The sequence below is a fragment of the Austrofundulus limnaeus genome, unplaced genomic scaffold (genome assembly GCF_001266775.1).
Source record: "Austrofundulus limnaeus strain Quisiro unplaced genomic scaffold, Austrofundulus_limnaeus-1.0 Scaffold445, whole genome shotgun sequence".
Lineage (NCBI taxonomy): Eukaryota > Metazoa > Chordata > Actinopteri > Cyprinodontiformes > Rivulidae > Austrofundulus > Austrofundulus limnaeus.
In genome coordinates, this window is record NW_013952847.1 from 255,814 (window position 1) to 270,924 (window position 15,111).

Below are 15,111 nucleotides of genomic sequence, written 5' to 3' on the forward strand. Positions count from 1 at the left end.
TATGGCGAAGGCGTGGTACAGCTCATGATCCAAAGCACCACATCATCTGTAAAACAGCAGAGCAGTGTGATGGCTTGGACATGGCTCCATGTGACAGAGCTTTAAAAAAAAAGGAAACATCTGGAGATGTTCAGGAGTTCAAGGCTTCAGGCCTTCGTTGCAAACAAAGAGTTTTCAACTAAGTATAAGAAATGAACATTTTATTTAAAATTAATTTGTCCAATTACTTTTAAGTCTCTGAAATGAAGGGGTTGTGTTAAAAACTGCTTTAGTTCCTTACATTTCTATCCGATCATTTTATTAAACCCACTGAATTAAAGCTGAAAGTCTGAACTTTAACTGCATCTGAAAGGTTTTGTTCAGATTTCATTGTGGTAATGTCTAGAACCAAAATGAGGAAAACGTCTCTGTCCAAATAGATATGGACCTAACTGCATTAACCATCCAGGGCTCTAGAGTGTGACCAATTTGATCGCAATTGCAACCTGATTTCTTAATAAAATTTTGGTCACACTGGTGCAACAAGTCGTTGCTTTCAAAAAAAATCTAACAAACCCCAGAGCCATTTTATCCAATCAGAGCAGAGCAGGGTGGGTCTCTTAGTGAGGCCAGGTGTAGCAGTTACAAACTGCAGGTTAAAGCAATGGTCAGTTCTGAGTGAGCAGACGTCTCCTCCCACACTTCGCTCCAAAGCTACCAGAGACCTGACCTAACCTAACTATAGTAAATATTTGTGTGTTCAGAGTGTCATTATTAGAACAGATACAGTATGTCCAACTGCACATGTGAACAAACTCCCCTCTCCTCGTGTGAGACCTGTGTCAYAAAAGCACGTCACAGCACACAGACTGATTCTTTCTGTGAGATTCACTGTTTCAGTTCTTCTAATGAAACAATATTAACTCTAACAAWCATTTGTTTGCCCCATATTAAAGATGAGCCTCTGTTTAATGTTTACCCCCTGAGCAAAAAGTTAGTATAGAGCCCTGTCCTCTTAAGTTGTTTTCTCTGCAGTACCTGTATTTTTCATATCTGACTTAAATGAATGAAGTAATTATTAGAAAGTGTTTGAGATGCAGCTGAAGCTTCTGCTCTCCGTCTACTCATGTATCCAACCTCTTTCATCCTAAACAGTTTCGTGCAATGATGCATATTGATCAATCAAATAATAATTTTATGGATTTTATGGTTTTATCTTAATGAAATTTTTGGTGACGATAGAAAATAATTTAAAAAAACTGTGGTTGTAGCCTCCTGGTAGTGAAGATTAATTTCTTGTGTTTTTTTTTATGATCTGCTCTGTTTGCCAACAGTGCTACTCTTAATCACAAGAGCCTGAAACAGCAAACTTGTATTCCAATAGCAAAGACAAGTCAATGCAACTTGTTGGTTGGGTTTTTATCTGGAAATACTTGGCAAAAATATAAAGTAATTGGCTTGAATCAGTATTGTGTTTGTATCATCCTTATGGTCAAAATGCTTTTCTCTCTGCTGGATCTGAGAAGAACATCAAACGTATTGAATCGACTGGTTCAAATGGTGCAAACTCAGCTTTTCAGCTGCTGAGCTGGTGTGTGCGTTGGTGTGTAAATGTGGACCTGCTCTTAATGTGTTGCTGTGTAGAGTACATAAATACACGGTGGTGTGATGCCACTTATACTGTCATATAATACTTTTAGTTATCTCTTAAAGCACTACATGCAACGTCATGCCTGTAAATGTTAATCTGTTTTTTCTGTCCGTTTCACAGGTTATTTGTAATGAAGCCATGATAATGTGAAACTGAAGCCCTTAATGTTGTTTATCTTCTGCCTAAAAGGAGCTCGTTTTATGATGTTTGTGCAGGGCTTCCAGGTTTTGGTGGAGACAGAATGGCTGGACTTTGGCCACAAGTTTGCAGACCGCTGTGGTCATGGGGAAAACTCTGAGGACCTGAATGAGCGCTGCCCGGTCTTCCTGCAGTGGCTGGACTGTGTTCATCAGCTGCAGAGACAATTCCCATGCTCCTTTGAGTTCAACGAGGCCTTCCTGGTGAGCACATTCAGCTRTCTTGTCTCATGCTGCTTTTATCATTAGATTTAACACCTTTGAATGTTGCGTGTTTGCTCTAAGTTACAATGGGATTCCTTTTATTATTGCACATCTGTTTCTGCTTAAAGCGTTCATTTTCATTCACCTTCAGGCTTTCTTCATGAGACATATCAGAAAACCCCTTATTCCTGGGTGTTGGTTCACAAGCCTCTGCATGTCATTTTGTGTGTGTGTGTGTGTGTGTGTGTGTGTGTGTNTGTGTGTGTGTGTGTGTGTGTGTGTGTGTGTGTGTGTGTGTGTGTGTTTGTGCGCGCGTGCGTGTGTGCGCAGGTGAAGCTGGTGCAGCACACCTACTCGTGTCTGTTCGGCACCTTCCTGTGCAACAGCGGCAAGGACAGGGAGGATCGCCACGTTCAGGAGAGAACCTGCTCAGTCTGGTCACTGCTCAGACCAGCCAATCGTACGCTGAGGAACATGCTGTACTCCTCCCACTCCGAATCCGTACGTCCACCCTCTGATTAGTCTTTCAGAAAGCTCTGTTCTGGTTGTTAAAACTGCATATTTATAAAGGCTTATCTGAAAAATCAGAGACAGAATAGGAAGAAGTTTTTCGTGAAAAGAAGAATGTTAAACCAGAGAATCTCATTCCTTTTGGTCCAGACAGCATGTTTTTAAATTCATTACAGGCAGGATAAAACCAGAACTGAATGTTGTGTTTCACAATGTCATAGATTTATTGCTGATTGTCTCTGTGACAAACTTGATATATGATTTGTTTCACACCCTTCTGAGAACTGCATTGTTATGATTACTGTTGGTTTTATGTTTGCTTCTTGTGTGTGTGTCCACATTTAGTGTGGAAACTGTATTTATGGTTGCGTTCAGATATTCCTAACAGGTCTTGCTCAGACTTGTAGTTATGAAAGTTCTGTTTTTGTATCTGAACGATCACACTGCTGTGTGTGATTTGTTTTCCTTGCAGGTTCTCCACCCAGTCTGTCACGTACGGAACTTGATGTTGTGGACAGCAGTTTACTTGCCCTGCTCTTCCCCCACCACCCCCTCCGATGACTCCCGCGCCCCCTATCCAGTGCCAGGTGCCAACCCGGAGGATGCACCCCTGGGCAGGTGAGCCTGGCAGGATGGAACTCGACTACCCCCCTACTTCCTGCTCCATGTAAGATGAACACAAAATGAAGACTTCCAACAGCCAGAGGATCCCGACTTTTCAGCACTCCTGCTTTAAAATGTTGCTCTGCTCAACCTATTACAGTCACACACATGGTTCTCATCTTCTGTCACTTGTCAATAACGTCCTGGGGAAGAAAATGTTCCTTTGGATCTTATTACAATTTATTCTTTAAACTCTGAGTTCAGAGAGCTTTTTGTTTCACTGTTTTGTTTTGATGAAATAGAAATAATTGATTGTGCAACAATATAGTCATGACACCCATTCAAACAGTGTTTTTGTTTCTAATTATTTTTTTCATTTCCTGTTTAGGCGTACAAAAGCTCGTTCTTTTGACAACTTGCCCAGTGCATGTGAGCTGGGAAGCTTGCTGGCTCCCAACCGCCGCTCCAGTGACCCGAGCCTCAATGAGAAGTGGCAGGACCACCGGCGCTCTCTGGAGCTCAGCATAGCAGTGGGGCCAGAGGGAGGGGGCAATCAGGATCTGGAGGTGCAGCCTAACGGAGAGGGACCTTCCCCAGATGGTCTGGACTCTAAGCTGGACAGCCTGCAGTCCCAGGAATCCCAGGCTGTACTCGGACAAAACGCCTCTGTGGAACCAGCAGGAGAGGACACGGAGGAGGCAGAGCTCTCCATGGCTGTCGCTGAGGGGCAAATGGAGAATATTCTGCAGGAAGCTACAAAGGAGGAAGTGGTAGCAGATCCACAGGGAGGGAGAAGTGCCGCTCTGACTGATGGTAGTGTTGCTGCTGATGTGGAAGTAAAGACTGATGTTGAAGTTGAGGAGGAGCATCAGGTCACCATTACCAATGGATCTGAGAGACAGAGGGAAATATTTGCTAATGGTTTCTTTCCAGAAAATGGTGTAATGGAGTCAGAGGAGGATGGTGACTCTTTCCCTGAATCTGCACAGAAAGAAGAGGAACTCCATCAGCAGACAGCCAAGGTGACTCAGACTCCAGAGGACCTGCTGAAGCAGAATGAGGAGGTTCAAGAGGAGCCAAAACTTAGCCCCAATGAGTCGAGCTCAGCTGAGCCTGAGCAACCTGCAGGCCAAACAATGATAGTTAATGGCTTCGTGGGCAAATTTCCCGAGGAGCTGGAGCTGGGCATAGATGACTCCTGCTCTGTCTCTGAATTTGGAACTGCTGTCACTGAGCCAGGGGGGCAGGTGGATAAGAGGGCCTCCCTGATGGAGAGCTCCACAGAGACTCTAACAGAAGAAGCCTGCAGCAGATCAGAGCTTCCAGCACAACAAACTGTTTGTTTGAGCCGTCAGCCCTACAGTGAGGGCAGGAGCCAAATGTCCTGCTCCATGAAAGACAGGGGGGTGGAGACAGGTGAACACAGCTCCAGCAGAACTTTAAACGGGGGCAGTAAGCATCCCTCTGTCAGTGCCTTTCAGTCTGCTAGTGCTGAGCTCAGCAGGGACGGGCTGTGCAATGGGGACAGCTTGGATGGAGACCCCTGCGTAGGACATCACTGGTTCAAAGGAAACGGGGAGCGGGCCCCTCTGAGTCGACAGGTGTCCCTAGCAAGCTGCAGCTCTTTGATTCTCCACCTCCGAGGCAGCTGCTCTCAGCACCGCTGCTGTCACGCCGTGCTGAGCAGGACCATCGTCAGCCCGGAGCAGCCGTCTCGAAGTCACCTGGACGACGACGGGCTGACTCTGCACACAGACGCCATCCAGCAAAGACTGAGACAGATCGAGGCAGGGCACCAGTTGGAGGTGGAGAATCTGAAGAAGCAGGTACAGGAGCTGTGGAGCCGCCTGGAGAATCAGCAACACGCCAACTCCCATAGGATTAATGGAGACTTGGGAGACGAGGTGGTAAGATCCTCAAAGAGCACGATGTGGTTTTCCGTAATGTGGAACTAGTTGAAGCAACATCAGGCTGGTCATTTGCTGCTAGCAGCTGCCTCAGCAGTGACTGTGTTTGTCTGTGCTGTTTCAGACCTCAATAACAGATTCTGAGTACAATCTCGACGCAAACTGTTTGTCGCGCTGCAGCACAGAACTTTTCTCAGAGGCCAGCTGGGAGCAGGTGGACAAACAGGACACTGAGGTGAGCTCTGTCAGGATTTACTGGTAGTTTGCAGTGATGCACTTTAAAAATGGAAGCTGTGAATGACTTTGTACACTGCAGGTCACTCGCTGGTACCCTGACCATTTGGCTGCACAGTGTTATGGCTGTGAAAGCAGGTTTTGGCTTGCTACCAGGAAGCATCACTGCAGGTGAGTTCTTATATTTTAACTTAGGAATGGTTCCACTTTGATCAACACTAAGCTTCTTAGATGGGACTTGATCAACTTTCAGCTCTTTTTTCCATTAGAATGAATCCCAGTGACTTTATCTGAGGAACGTTTCTTCCTCATTGTGTGTGTTACCTCAGATGGATATCCAAGTTTGGCTGTCATTGTTGTCATTTAGTGTAAGATTTTAGTGTACTCTTCAGAGTCTATATTTTATTTGAAAACTATTTTAAAAATAACAGCTCAGCCTCCGAGCCTCATGATGCTACTTCCTCTTAAAAGGCAACAAGGAAAGTAAAACTAGTTTTCACAGATTTATTTTTTAATATAACCAAAGGAGGAATTACGTGGCTGGATCTTTTCTGATTCATTCATCAAAAATGTTTAACAAAAATGCATAATGAACTTGTTACCAGTTGAACTTACATCATTATTATAAGCCCTACTGAAGAGCAAATCTTCATTGGATCCAAGTGACACATGACTCAAGAGATCAGACGGGCCTTAGAGGTCATTAAAAACATTCAAATCAATTCTGTAAGAAACTGGGAGCCAATAAAAGGAAGCCAACACCAGGGAGAAATGTTCACACTTTTGTTTGTGTTAAAAGACCAGCTGCAGCGTTCTGAACTAACTACAGGTAAAGATAGAGCTTAGATCCTCCACATGTGAGGAGGAGGATGATGGTACAGATTCTCTGAGGCTTACAGAGAAACTTCAGTCAAACAGGTAAGACCTGAACCGGTCTACTGTAGAACCTTTGATACCACAGAGCTCCAGCCTGGAGATCAGAATACAGAACCTCTGGCAGATCTAAAAGCAAAAGAACAGCTGAGTCTTCTATATCTGTAACTAATCAAAAGTCATTAAAACTTTTTAAAAGGCCTGATGTGGTGAAGGCTGGCGAGGGTTGACAGTCTGCAGGCCAGCAACAAGTGCCAGACTTGTGAATAGGATCTAGAGAACAACAGTGAACATTGCATTGACTATATGGTTCTGGCCCAGCTATGATGCAGAGCTGTGCACCAAAACACAACTCTGTTCTTAATGCCTTCTCAGATGCAGGAATACTGTTCTAAAGATAGTTGGTGAATAGGGGTGTGCTTTTAAAGGAGAAAAACATTTTCAGTGAAATGTCCTGAAAAGTTGATACATTCAGCAAAAAATAAAATTCAATAAATAAATAAACACTTTCTAACAGTGTCATTTAATAAGGCTTTGTACTGTAAATTATGATTATTATTCATATCAGGAGATGTTCCCGTCAATTCTAATCTCCCTTCTCTGCTCCGTCTGGGATTTCTCAGGTAGAATTTCAATCGGGCCAATCAGGGAACAGAAGGAACAATGATATTGATTTTCTGCGCTGTTTTAGTCTGCCTGTAGTTTAGTTCGTGTTGACAAGGCTTCCAAATGAAATAAAATTTGTCAGCCATCTCATTCAGCTCAGTACTTCCCTCTCCCCAGTAGGTTTACAGTGCACACAATTTCCTGTTAGCTTCTAAGCTTAGCTTCTTTCATTGTTGTAGGAAGAAGTCGAGGTGAACTGCTCAATATACACTCCTGATCAAAATCTTAAGACCAGTCAAAAAATGCATGAATTTACATTTTGCACTATTGGATCTTAAGAAGGTTCTAAGTAGAGCTTCACAATGTTAAAAGAAGAAATCAGCGTAAGAGACACAAACTTTTGAGCAGGGAATTGTCTGAAAACTGCATTTACACTCAAACATGATTTTTTTCAGCTGATCAAAAGTTTAAGACCGTAGCTCAAAAAAACCTGAAAACCCCCCAAAACAGAAATCAAAGTGTCAAAAAAAGGACTCTGTAATGAGTAGCTCCACCATTCTTGTTGATGACTTCAAACAATGGTTTAGGCATGCTTGATGCCAGTGTTTCCAGGAGGCTAGTGGGAACGTTGCTCCAAGTGTTGAAGATGGCTTCATGAAGGGCATCCACTGTCTGGAACTGATGTCCATTTTTGTAAACTTCCCTTGCCATCCATCCCCAAATGTTCTCAGTTGGGTTTAAATCCAGGGAACATGCAGRATGGTCCAAAAGAGTGATGTTATTCTCTTGGAAGAACTCCTTTGTCAGGCGGGCATTGTGAACTGCAGCATTGTCCTGTTGAAAAACCCAATCATTACCRCACAGACRAGGACCCTCAGTCATGAGGGATGCCCGCTGCAACATCTCCACATAGCCAGCTGCTGTTTGACACCCCTGCACAACCTGAAGCTCCATTGTTCCATTGAAGGAAAAYGCACCCCAAATCATGATGGCACCCCCACCACTGTGCCGTGTAGAAAACATCTCAGGTGGGATCTCCTTGTCATGCCAGTAACGTTGGAAGCCATCAGGACCATCAAGGTTAATTTTTTCTCATCAGAGAAGACAACTTTCTTCCACCTTTCAATGTCCCATGTTTGGTGCACCCTTGCAAAGTCCAAATGGGCAGTTTTGTGGCATTGAAGAAGACGTGGCCTTTGAAGACGTTTTTTGTTTCTGAAGCCCTTCTCTCGCAGATGCTGTCTGATGTTTTTTATTTATTTATTTATTTATTTATTTATTTATTTATTTATTTATTTATTACATCCTACAGGCTCTGACATTTTAAATAAATTTAAAACTGAATTTTTGAAAAAAAAGCCATACAACTTGAAAAAATCCTTCTAGAGATCTCTGTATAGGTCTGTATATCTGCAAAATGAGAGGAAATCAGTGTAAATTACAGACAATCTGAACAACTTGTCATGTATGTGCTGATTTTAGTCCATATAGCCCAGCCCCAGTCCCCACACACACCAGAGTGCTTGGACTTGATTATCACAGAATCAGCAACTGTCATCAGTGTACCTGTACAGCATCTTATTGTATCTTGACACCTATCCCTAACCTTATAAACAATTCTAACAAATGCGTCAAATTTATTTCAGGGACAAAAAAAAAACATGAACCCAGATATCAAGGCAGCAGACCTTCAGCTCTACCTCTCTGTTCATTCATCAACACTCAGTGAATCAGAGGACTTTTACAGTAAGACCCTCCTGGACCTACATGCACCTGTTACAACTAGATCTGTCAACTTGTTCAGCTCCCTATGTGAGCTGAGACATGAAAGCAGCTGGATGTGCCCTTGATCAACAGTACATCAGCTCTGGACTCACTGTCCACAAACAGACTAATCAGAGCATCAGGTGGTCTATATGAAGGAACTCCATAAAACTCGTTCCAACCACTTATGTACCATCACTGAGAACAGTCGTAGGAATTCCAAACAAATCTTCTCTAAAGTAAATCTCTTCCTTCAGCCTCAAACTCTTCACTCACAGAAATGACTGAAGAGCACTGCAGATGACATGCAGCGACATGCAGCTCTGTATCAAAACAAACCCTCACCTCTCTGCAGGTTCATCATTCTCCACTCTCACCAACTGTCTTGAGGAATAAAAGCCTGGATGAATGTCAGTCTTCTCCAGCTAAACATGTCACAACAAGAAGTTATTTTAGTTGATACCCTGCATCAGATTCACTCATCTGTTTCCACCATAATCACAACGTCCCCCCTTTCCTCTATAGTGACTAATCTTGATGTAAGGTTTGACTCCTCTTACATTTGAAACTCACATCACACACCTCTACAAGGCCTTTCATTTCAAGAACATCTCCAAACTTCTTCAGTTACTCTTCTTTTTTTGATGCTGAAAAACTTGTTCATGTTTTCATCTCCTCAAGACTTGACTACAGCAATGCACTTTTTAATGGAACTCCATCCAAACACACCCAAAAACTTCATTATATACAGAACAGTGCAGTCCAGGTCCTGGTGAAGCAAATGAAACGTGAACATATCAACCCAATCCTTAAATCCCTCCTCTGGCTTCCAGCTCACTCCACATTGAATAAAAGGTTTATTTTTCTCACCCACCAATCCATCCATGGCAATGCTCCACACCACCTCAAAGCTCACTGCTCAGACATCAAAACGGTCTCTCTGATCTACAAATTCCTACCAAAGCTATCCTCCTTTTTCGTACTATTATCACGTCTTAGGGGTATTCTCTGTGACTTATTTGTATGGTGTGTTTCGAAATTGTTGAGGTAATATTTAATTTTTTTTGCCTCACAGTTTGAAATTTGATTGAAATATAGGCAATAATTCTACAAAAAAATGAACTGAATGAAGTTACAATAATTATTTTAATTAATTATAAAAACCACAAAACTGAAAAGGGTTACTGTATTTGCACACTGTGTATACACAGCCGCACCTCCAAAAAACTAACAAACAAAAAAACAACTTGATACTTTTTCATCATTTATATTGTAGCAACAAGTTTCTTCAGATCTGTCTCCAGGATCTTGGTCCATCCAACTATTGGACTTTCTGCCCGTTCTTCATGACCAAAGAGCTGCAGCTCCTTTAAGTTGGATCAGTGCTGCTTGTGTTCAACAATCTGTAAATAAAACTGTAGATTCTCAGTTGAATTGAGGTCTTGGCTTTGACTGGACTATCCCAGGACATTTACTCTGGTTCTCCTTAAACTGTAGAGTGTTACTTCATTGCAGAGTGTTCAGGGTCATTTTCCTACTGGAACGTGTCTTATAGTCTCAAATCTCTGGAAGACTCAAGCAGATTTTAATTAAGTATTTTTCTTTGTATTTCTTTCTTTCCTTTGATGCCAACCTGTTTCCCAGAATTAAACTAAAAATTACAAAACATTTTTATTCTGTTTCACAATTGAAGTTTTGCTTCTCATCTTTGTTATTTTCTCACTGAGAGTATCTACACCAGTACAATTTCCCAGAGTTCTTTGGTCTTTATGCTGTCTTTAGCTTGGTGGTACTGTTAAAAAAATAAGCAATGTTTGTTACCCTTTACCTGTTCAGATCTAACACCAGTTAATAATGACATGTGAATGTTTGAGTGAGCCATACAAAACCATCCAGACACAGCTGTGGTCTGATTAGCTTTTCTTTAATTTGCCTCCGATAGACATCAGCTAAACAGAGACCAGACCCCAGAAACACACATCAAGTAACAAACCTCTTCGCATCCTGACTCCACCTCATGACACATGTTAAAGGGGCAGGCTAACTCTATATGGAGTCAGAATGTCAGACATTATTCCTCACCCTAATGTATAATCACAGTTCTTATATGCGTTGTGTTAAATCAGACATGTATCTAATTAAAAGTCTCCTGAGTCTGAGACCCTGATCAAGAGTCCCACACAAACCCAGTCTGCACATAAAATCATCAATTAAATCAGAGATAACCACATTATAGAAATATATTACTGTTCACCTAAAAAAGACTATACAGTGTGCAGTGTCTTTAAAAGTCAGTAGTAAACAATCCCAATAAATTTTTTCAGTCCCCCTTAATATTTAGAAGTGTTAAACTGATGTTGATTCTGAGAGTTTTTGGAACAGCTGGATGTTTACTAAGAACATTTCAAACTTAGATTTTCCACGTGGATCTTGTTGAACTAAATCTGTTGCTTCTGAAGGTAATGGTTGGATCAAAGCAAAGAAGCTAAATACATTTGCACACTCCAATTTTTTTAAGAATATTTTTTTCTGAAGTAGAATTAGTAGATTTATTTCTTATAATCCAGTTTAAAATATACATAAATTCCAGATTGAAGACAACTAGAATACTAAGAGGGACGAATACTTTAGCTACTGCTCATTATCTTGGTTGATAATTTGGTTTGATCTTAGCGGTGAGGTTCTTGTTAGTGGCTGATGTTTAACACATTCAAAGATTAATTTGTTAAACTTTGCCTTCATACCATCAGCCGAGGCTGTTTCCTCTGGTGTTATGTCCTCATCACTGCTGTGTCCTCCTCACTTTTTTCTGTGTTGCATCTTGAATCCAGTTGAACATTTGTTTAAGAAATCATGCTGCGTTCCAGTTGTCCTTGGAGGTTGTAGCTTCGAGCCTCCGAGTTCTATTTTTCAACTGGAATGCCCCCTGAAGTCGTAGTTTTGAGTCGAGAGGTCGGCGCATCCAAACCATACCCGAGCATGCGTTACGTCATCATTTCAAAATGGCTGCAGCACGCATGAAACTCGTTACTTGTATGTTTTTTAGCAGTTCTGTGTTGTTTATTTTACATTATGTTAGACATACTTGTAGTGCTTTATAGTAATAGTTAAAATATATGTTTTAACACTGTTTTTACACTCAAAATATCTCATAGAGCACTATTATTGTAAGTTTAATTGTTGCAGAGCAAAATGATAAAAACACTTTTTCCGATGTTTGAAACTGGAACGCTATCAGATCRGAACTGACGTCAGTCCGGCTTCAGAATTTCAAGTTCCGATAAAACTGGAATGCAGCATCACTTCAGATGTTAGGGTGAATTAAATATTCTGTAGTTAATCTGGCTTGGATTCAGATGCAGATGTGTTAAAGTGTGTTCATGTTCTCTCCCACTGCTCAGGCAGTTCTTATCCATTGTCTGCCCCTCTTCCTCCTCTACAGTGACAGGGAGCCTGTCCAGGAGGTCTGGTGAGATCCCCCTCCCTGTTGTGACCCCACTTTGCTGTAACCTCCTCCTAATCCTAGCCTCCCCCTTCAAACCCTTCCTCTACTCACCTTCTGCGCCTTTATTCAGTTTGAATTATCAGTAGTTTTACAGTAAAATCTTCATCCGTCAGGTGGATTGACAACACAAAGCTGTCAGTGGGCCGGTTGTAATTGGTTGAGAACTAATTTTATTTATTTCAATCAAATTCAAGCAACAAAACATGGAGCTCCTCTGCCTCGACCCACCATAGCAGAATATCCACATTGGCCCCGTTCAGACCTTGCACTAAGGATCCGTCTTGGGTGATTTTACAGCAAGTGGTCAGTGTTGAATTAGAGTGTTCACACCTGGCAGTAATTACATAACACATGTAACAATGGAGAAATATACGATGTTTAGTGACTCAGAGCTCAGTGTCAGGACAAAGACAAATACATTTAAGCTCATAAAACTCTAAGGCTCAATTCATGGGCTGCATCCTTCTCAGTGAGCATTTGTCGGCCTCATACCTCACTGCCCCACATCGAGTGCTGTCCCAGTTCAAAGGCTCTTCCTCATGCAGCCGAGGAATGTGGCCCACAAAATCTCAAAAATGAAGGATGCATCTGTGAGGATATCCCAGGATTCAACACGCCAACAGCTAACTTAACAGAGTAATGAAGACAGTGGAGTTTTTATTTTTTTTACCAAGTCAGTGTAGTTTGGAAATTCATCATGGAACAAAAAATGTTTTTAAAAGTAAGTTTAGCAACTTAGCTGATGAAATTCATGCTGAAATAAGATGCTAAATAAAATACAACTACAAGTGCTGATACTGGAGCTAAACCCAAACTATTAATGTTTTTTTTTTATTTATTTATGTGTAATGTTTTAATTGTAAGGCTGTTCTTCCAGTAAAAAGTGGTTTTGTGCAGCCTAGCCAGACTGCATGGGCTGTGGCCTATGTATGCCACAGTCTAGGTAGGATGCAGCCCCTGAGTTGAGACACAGCTAGTGGTGCATTGACAGCCACCAGCTGGTTTACATCAGTAGCCGTGTTTCCATCAAGGTTTTTAATGCGCGTTTTGAAGTATCACATCAGAAAAGGTGATTGGAAACAGCATGATTCGGAAAAAAAATTCTCTAATTCGCATCAAAGTTGATACGTTCGCTTGAGGTGGTTTTTGAGTTTTTTCGAAAAAGAGTTAATGCGCAAAAAGACGATGGAAACAGATTTTTCGAATCATGTCTGACGTAGAGAACATTTACCTCACATGTTGATCAGCTGTTCCTGCTGTCTGACCGAAAGCGGTCCAGTACCAGAGCGACTGCAGCTGGAACCTCCTCCCGCTGTCGGCGTATTCTCAGTTAATCCCGTAACGTGAAAAGAATTGCATTAATTCCTCTATGTCTCCCGACAGCATGTAAAATCGCCAAAACTAGTTGATGACAGAATAATTACAACTTTCCAGACAGTAGCAACAGGTTCCTGAAAACTTCTCTCCATTTTCCTGAGATGCAACATTTACTTCCTGTTTACCACATGCATGCGTCTGAYGTTACTGATTCGCTTCAAGCCAGTTGATTGAAGCACGTCTGATTTGCATTTCTTCGTTTTTACATTTTTTGCGAATTTTAAAAAATTCGCTCAAAATTCAAATAAAAATTGGATGGAAACACAGCTAGTGATAATTTAACACATCTTGTGTTAAAGTAGGTGAATATGTTGTAAAGTTTACAGTGACCACAGCTGGTTAAATCAGCTTGAAAGCAATCTGAATAAACAAACTATAGAGAAAATCACCACACTCTTTCACACAATCTACCTTTTAAAATGACATTTTTTTCAAAACGTAACAGTGATAGTCAAGATTCAGTGAATGTGAGGTCAGTCAGAGCTGTATTTAGTGCTGTTTAAGTGCATTCTGATAGCTGAGATTGAATGTTAATGCCAGGTCTGACCGAGGTCACTGTGTTCTCAGCACCCACACCCCACCCTGCACAGGCACCCTGGCAGCATGATGCCCCACACCCTCCCTTCAGCATCTCAACATTCAGCAGCATGACATGACATCAGAAGCTGGTCAGTGCACTGGGCTCTAAAGGCTGCAGACTCAGAGTAAATTAGTGTTTCTGTTAAACAGGGAGTGTAGGCAGGAGAAACTGAAGCCCCAGTACATGTGTAAGTGTGCGCATGGCCTCACGTCTGAATCTGAGTCCTGCAGTGTGAGCTGCTGTCTTATTCAGTGACACTGTCGGGTGTGTTGCTTTTTCTTTTCTTTTTGTAAACTGGCTGAGTAATTACTTTTATTGYWGCAAGCATGTAGAAACAGGTGAGCAGGGTTTGCATGTCTTCTCTCTACCTGTTGTACCATGCGTCTCAGGTGGCCTAAATGATGTTCAATCAAAATTTCAACWGTCAGATCAAGCAGATGTTGAGAAGTGTTGATATAGCACAATGCCACAGGTCACATGGTATCTGCAGGGTCAGAGGTCAGAGGCGTGTCAGCGCTCTCACTCATCTGTCCGTGTCCCCTGCAGGAACTGCGGTAACGTGTTCTGCGCCAGCTGTTGCGACCAAAAGATCCCAGTGCCAAGCCAGCAGCTGTTCGAGCCCAGCCGCGTGTGCAAGAACTGCTACAGCAGCCTCCAGGTCGGCGCTGCGCCTCTCGACCTGGAGCTGGAGAAACCCATCGCAGCCAGCTCCAACTGAGGACCACCGGAGCAGAGTGCAGGGGTGCTGGGCGGAGCCACCAGCCGCTGACACAGGTGCACGGGAGCTACGCAGGATGTCCCATATGCTTTGTTTGGATTATGTGGGTGTGCGTGCTGCTGAAATGCAATTTAAGGTAAACATACAGAGGACGATGTGCTCACAGAGCACTCTGAAGGTTGGTGTGAGTGTGTGTGACTGTATGTAAGGGTTAGCAGCAGCGGTGGAACTGCACTCCAAGGCCAGAGGAGCCAGAATGGAATTCCTGGGGTTTAGGGCCAGGCACACAAAGGAGGAGGCCTCACAGTTTCTGCTGACTCGTCTGGAAGACTTTGAGCTCTTTAAAACCTCCCACCCCACCCCCCAACACACACACACACACGCACGCACACACACACACACA

The 15,111-nt window shown here is 42.5% G+C and overlaps 1 protein-coding gene across 4 annotated transcripts in view; it reads left to right on the forward strand.

The window, feature by feature from the left end:
* mtmr3 (myotubularin related protein 3) overlaps positions 1-15,111 on the forward strand; it is a 35,992-nt gene extending 20,881 nt beyond the window's left edge. For 2 of the 4 annotated variants that reach the window (XM_014024895.1, XM_014024896.1), the window contains 8 exons: positions 1,846-2,031; positions 2,362-2,532; positions 3,014-3,159; positions 3,533-5,051; positions 5,176-5,286; positions 5,368-5,456; positions 11,971-11,997; positions 14,537-15,111. In XM_014024895.1, the coding sequence (XP_013880349.1) occupies positions 1,846-2,031; positions 2,362-2,532; positions 3,014-3,159; positions 3,533-5,051; positions 5,176-5,286; positions 5,368-5,456; positions 11,971-11,997; positions 14,537-14,708 (2,421 nt within the window). In that variant the 3' untranslated portion in view covers positions 14,709-15,111. The remainder of the gene's footprint in view (positions 1-1,845; positions 2,032-2,361; positions 2,533-3,013; positions 3,160-3,532; positions 5,052-5,175; positions 5,287-5,367; positions 5,457-11,970; positions 11,998-14,536) is intronic. The other 2 variants (XM_014024897.1, XM_014024898.1) reach the window with 1 other exon arrangement.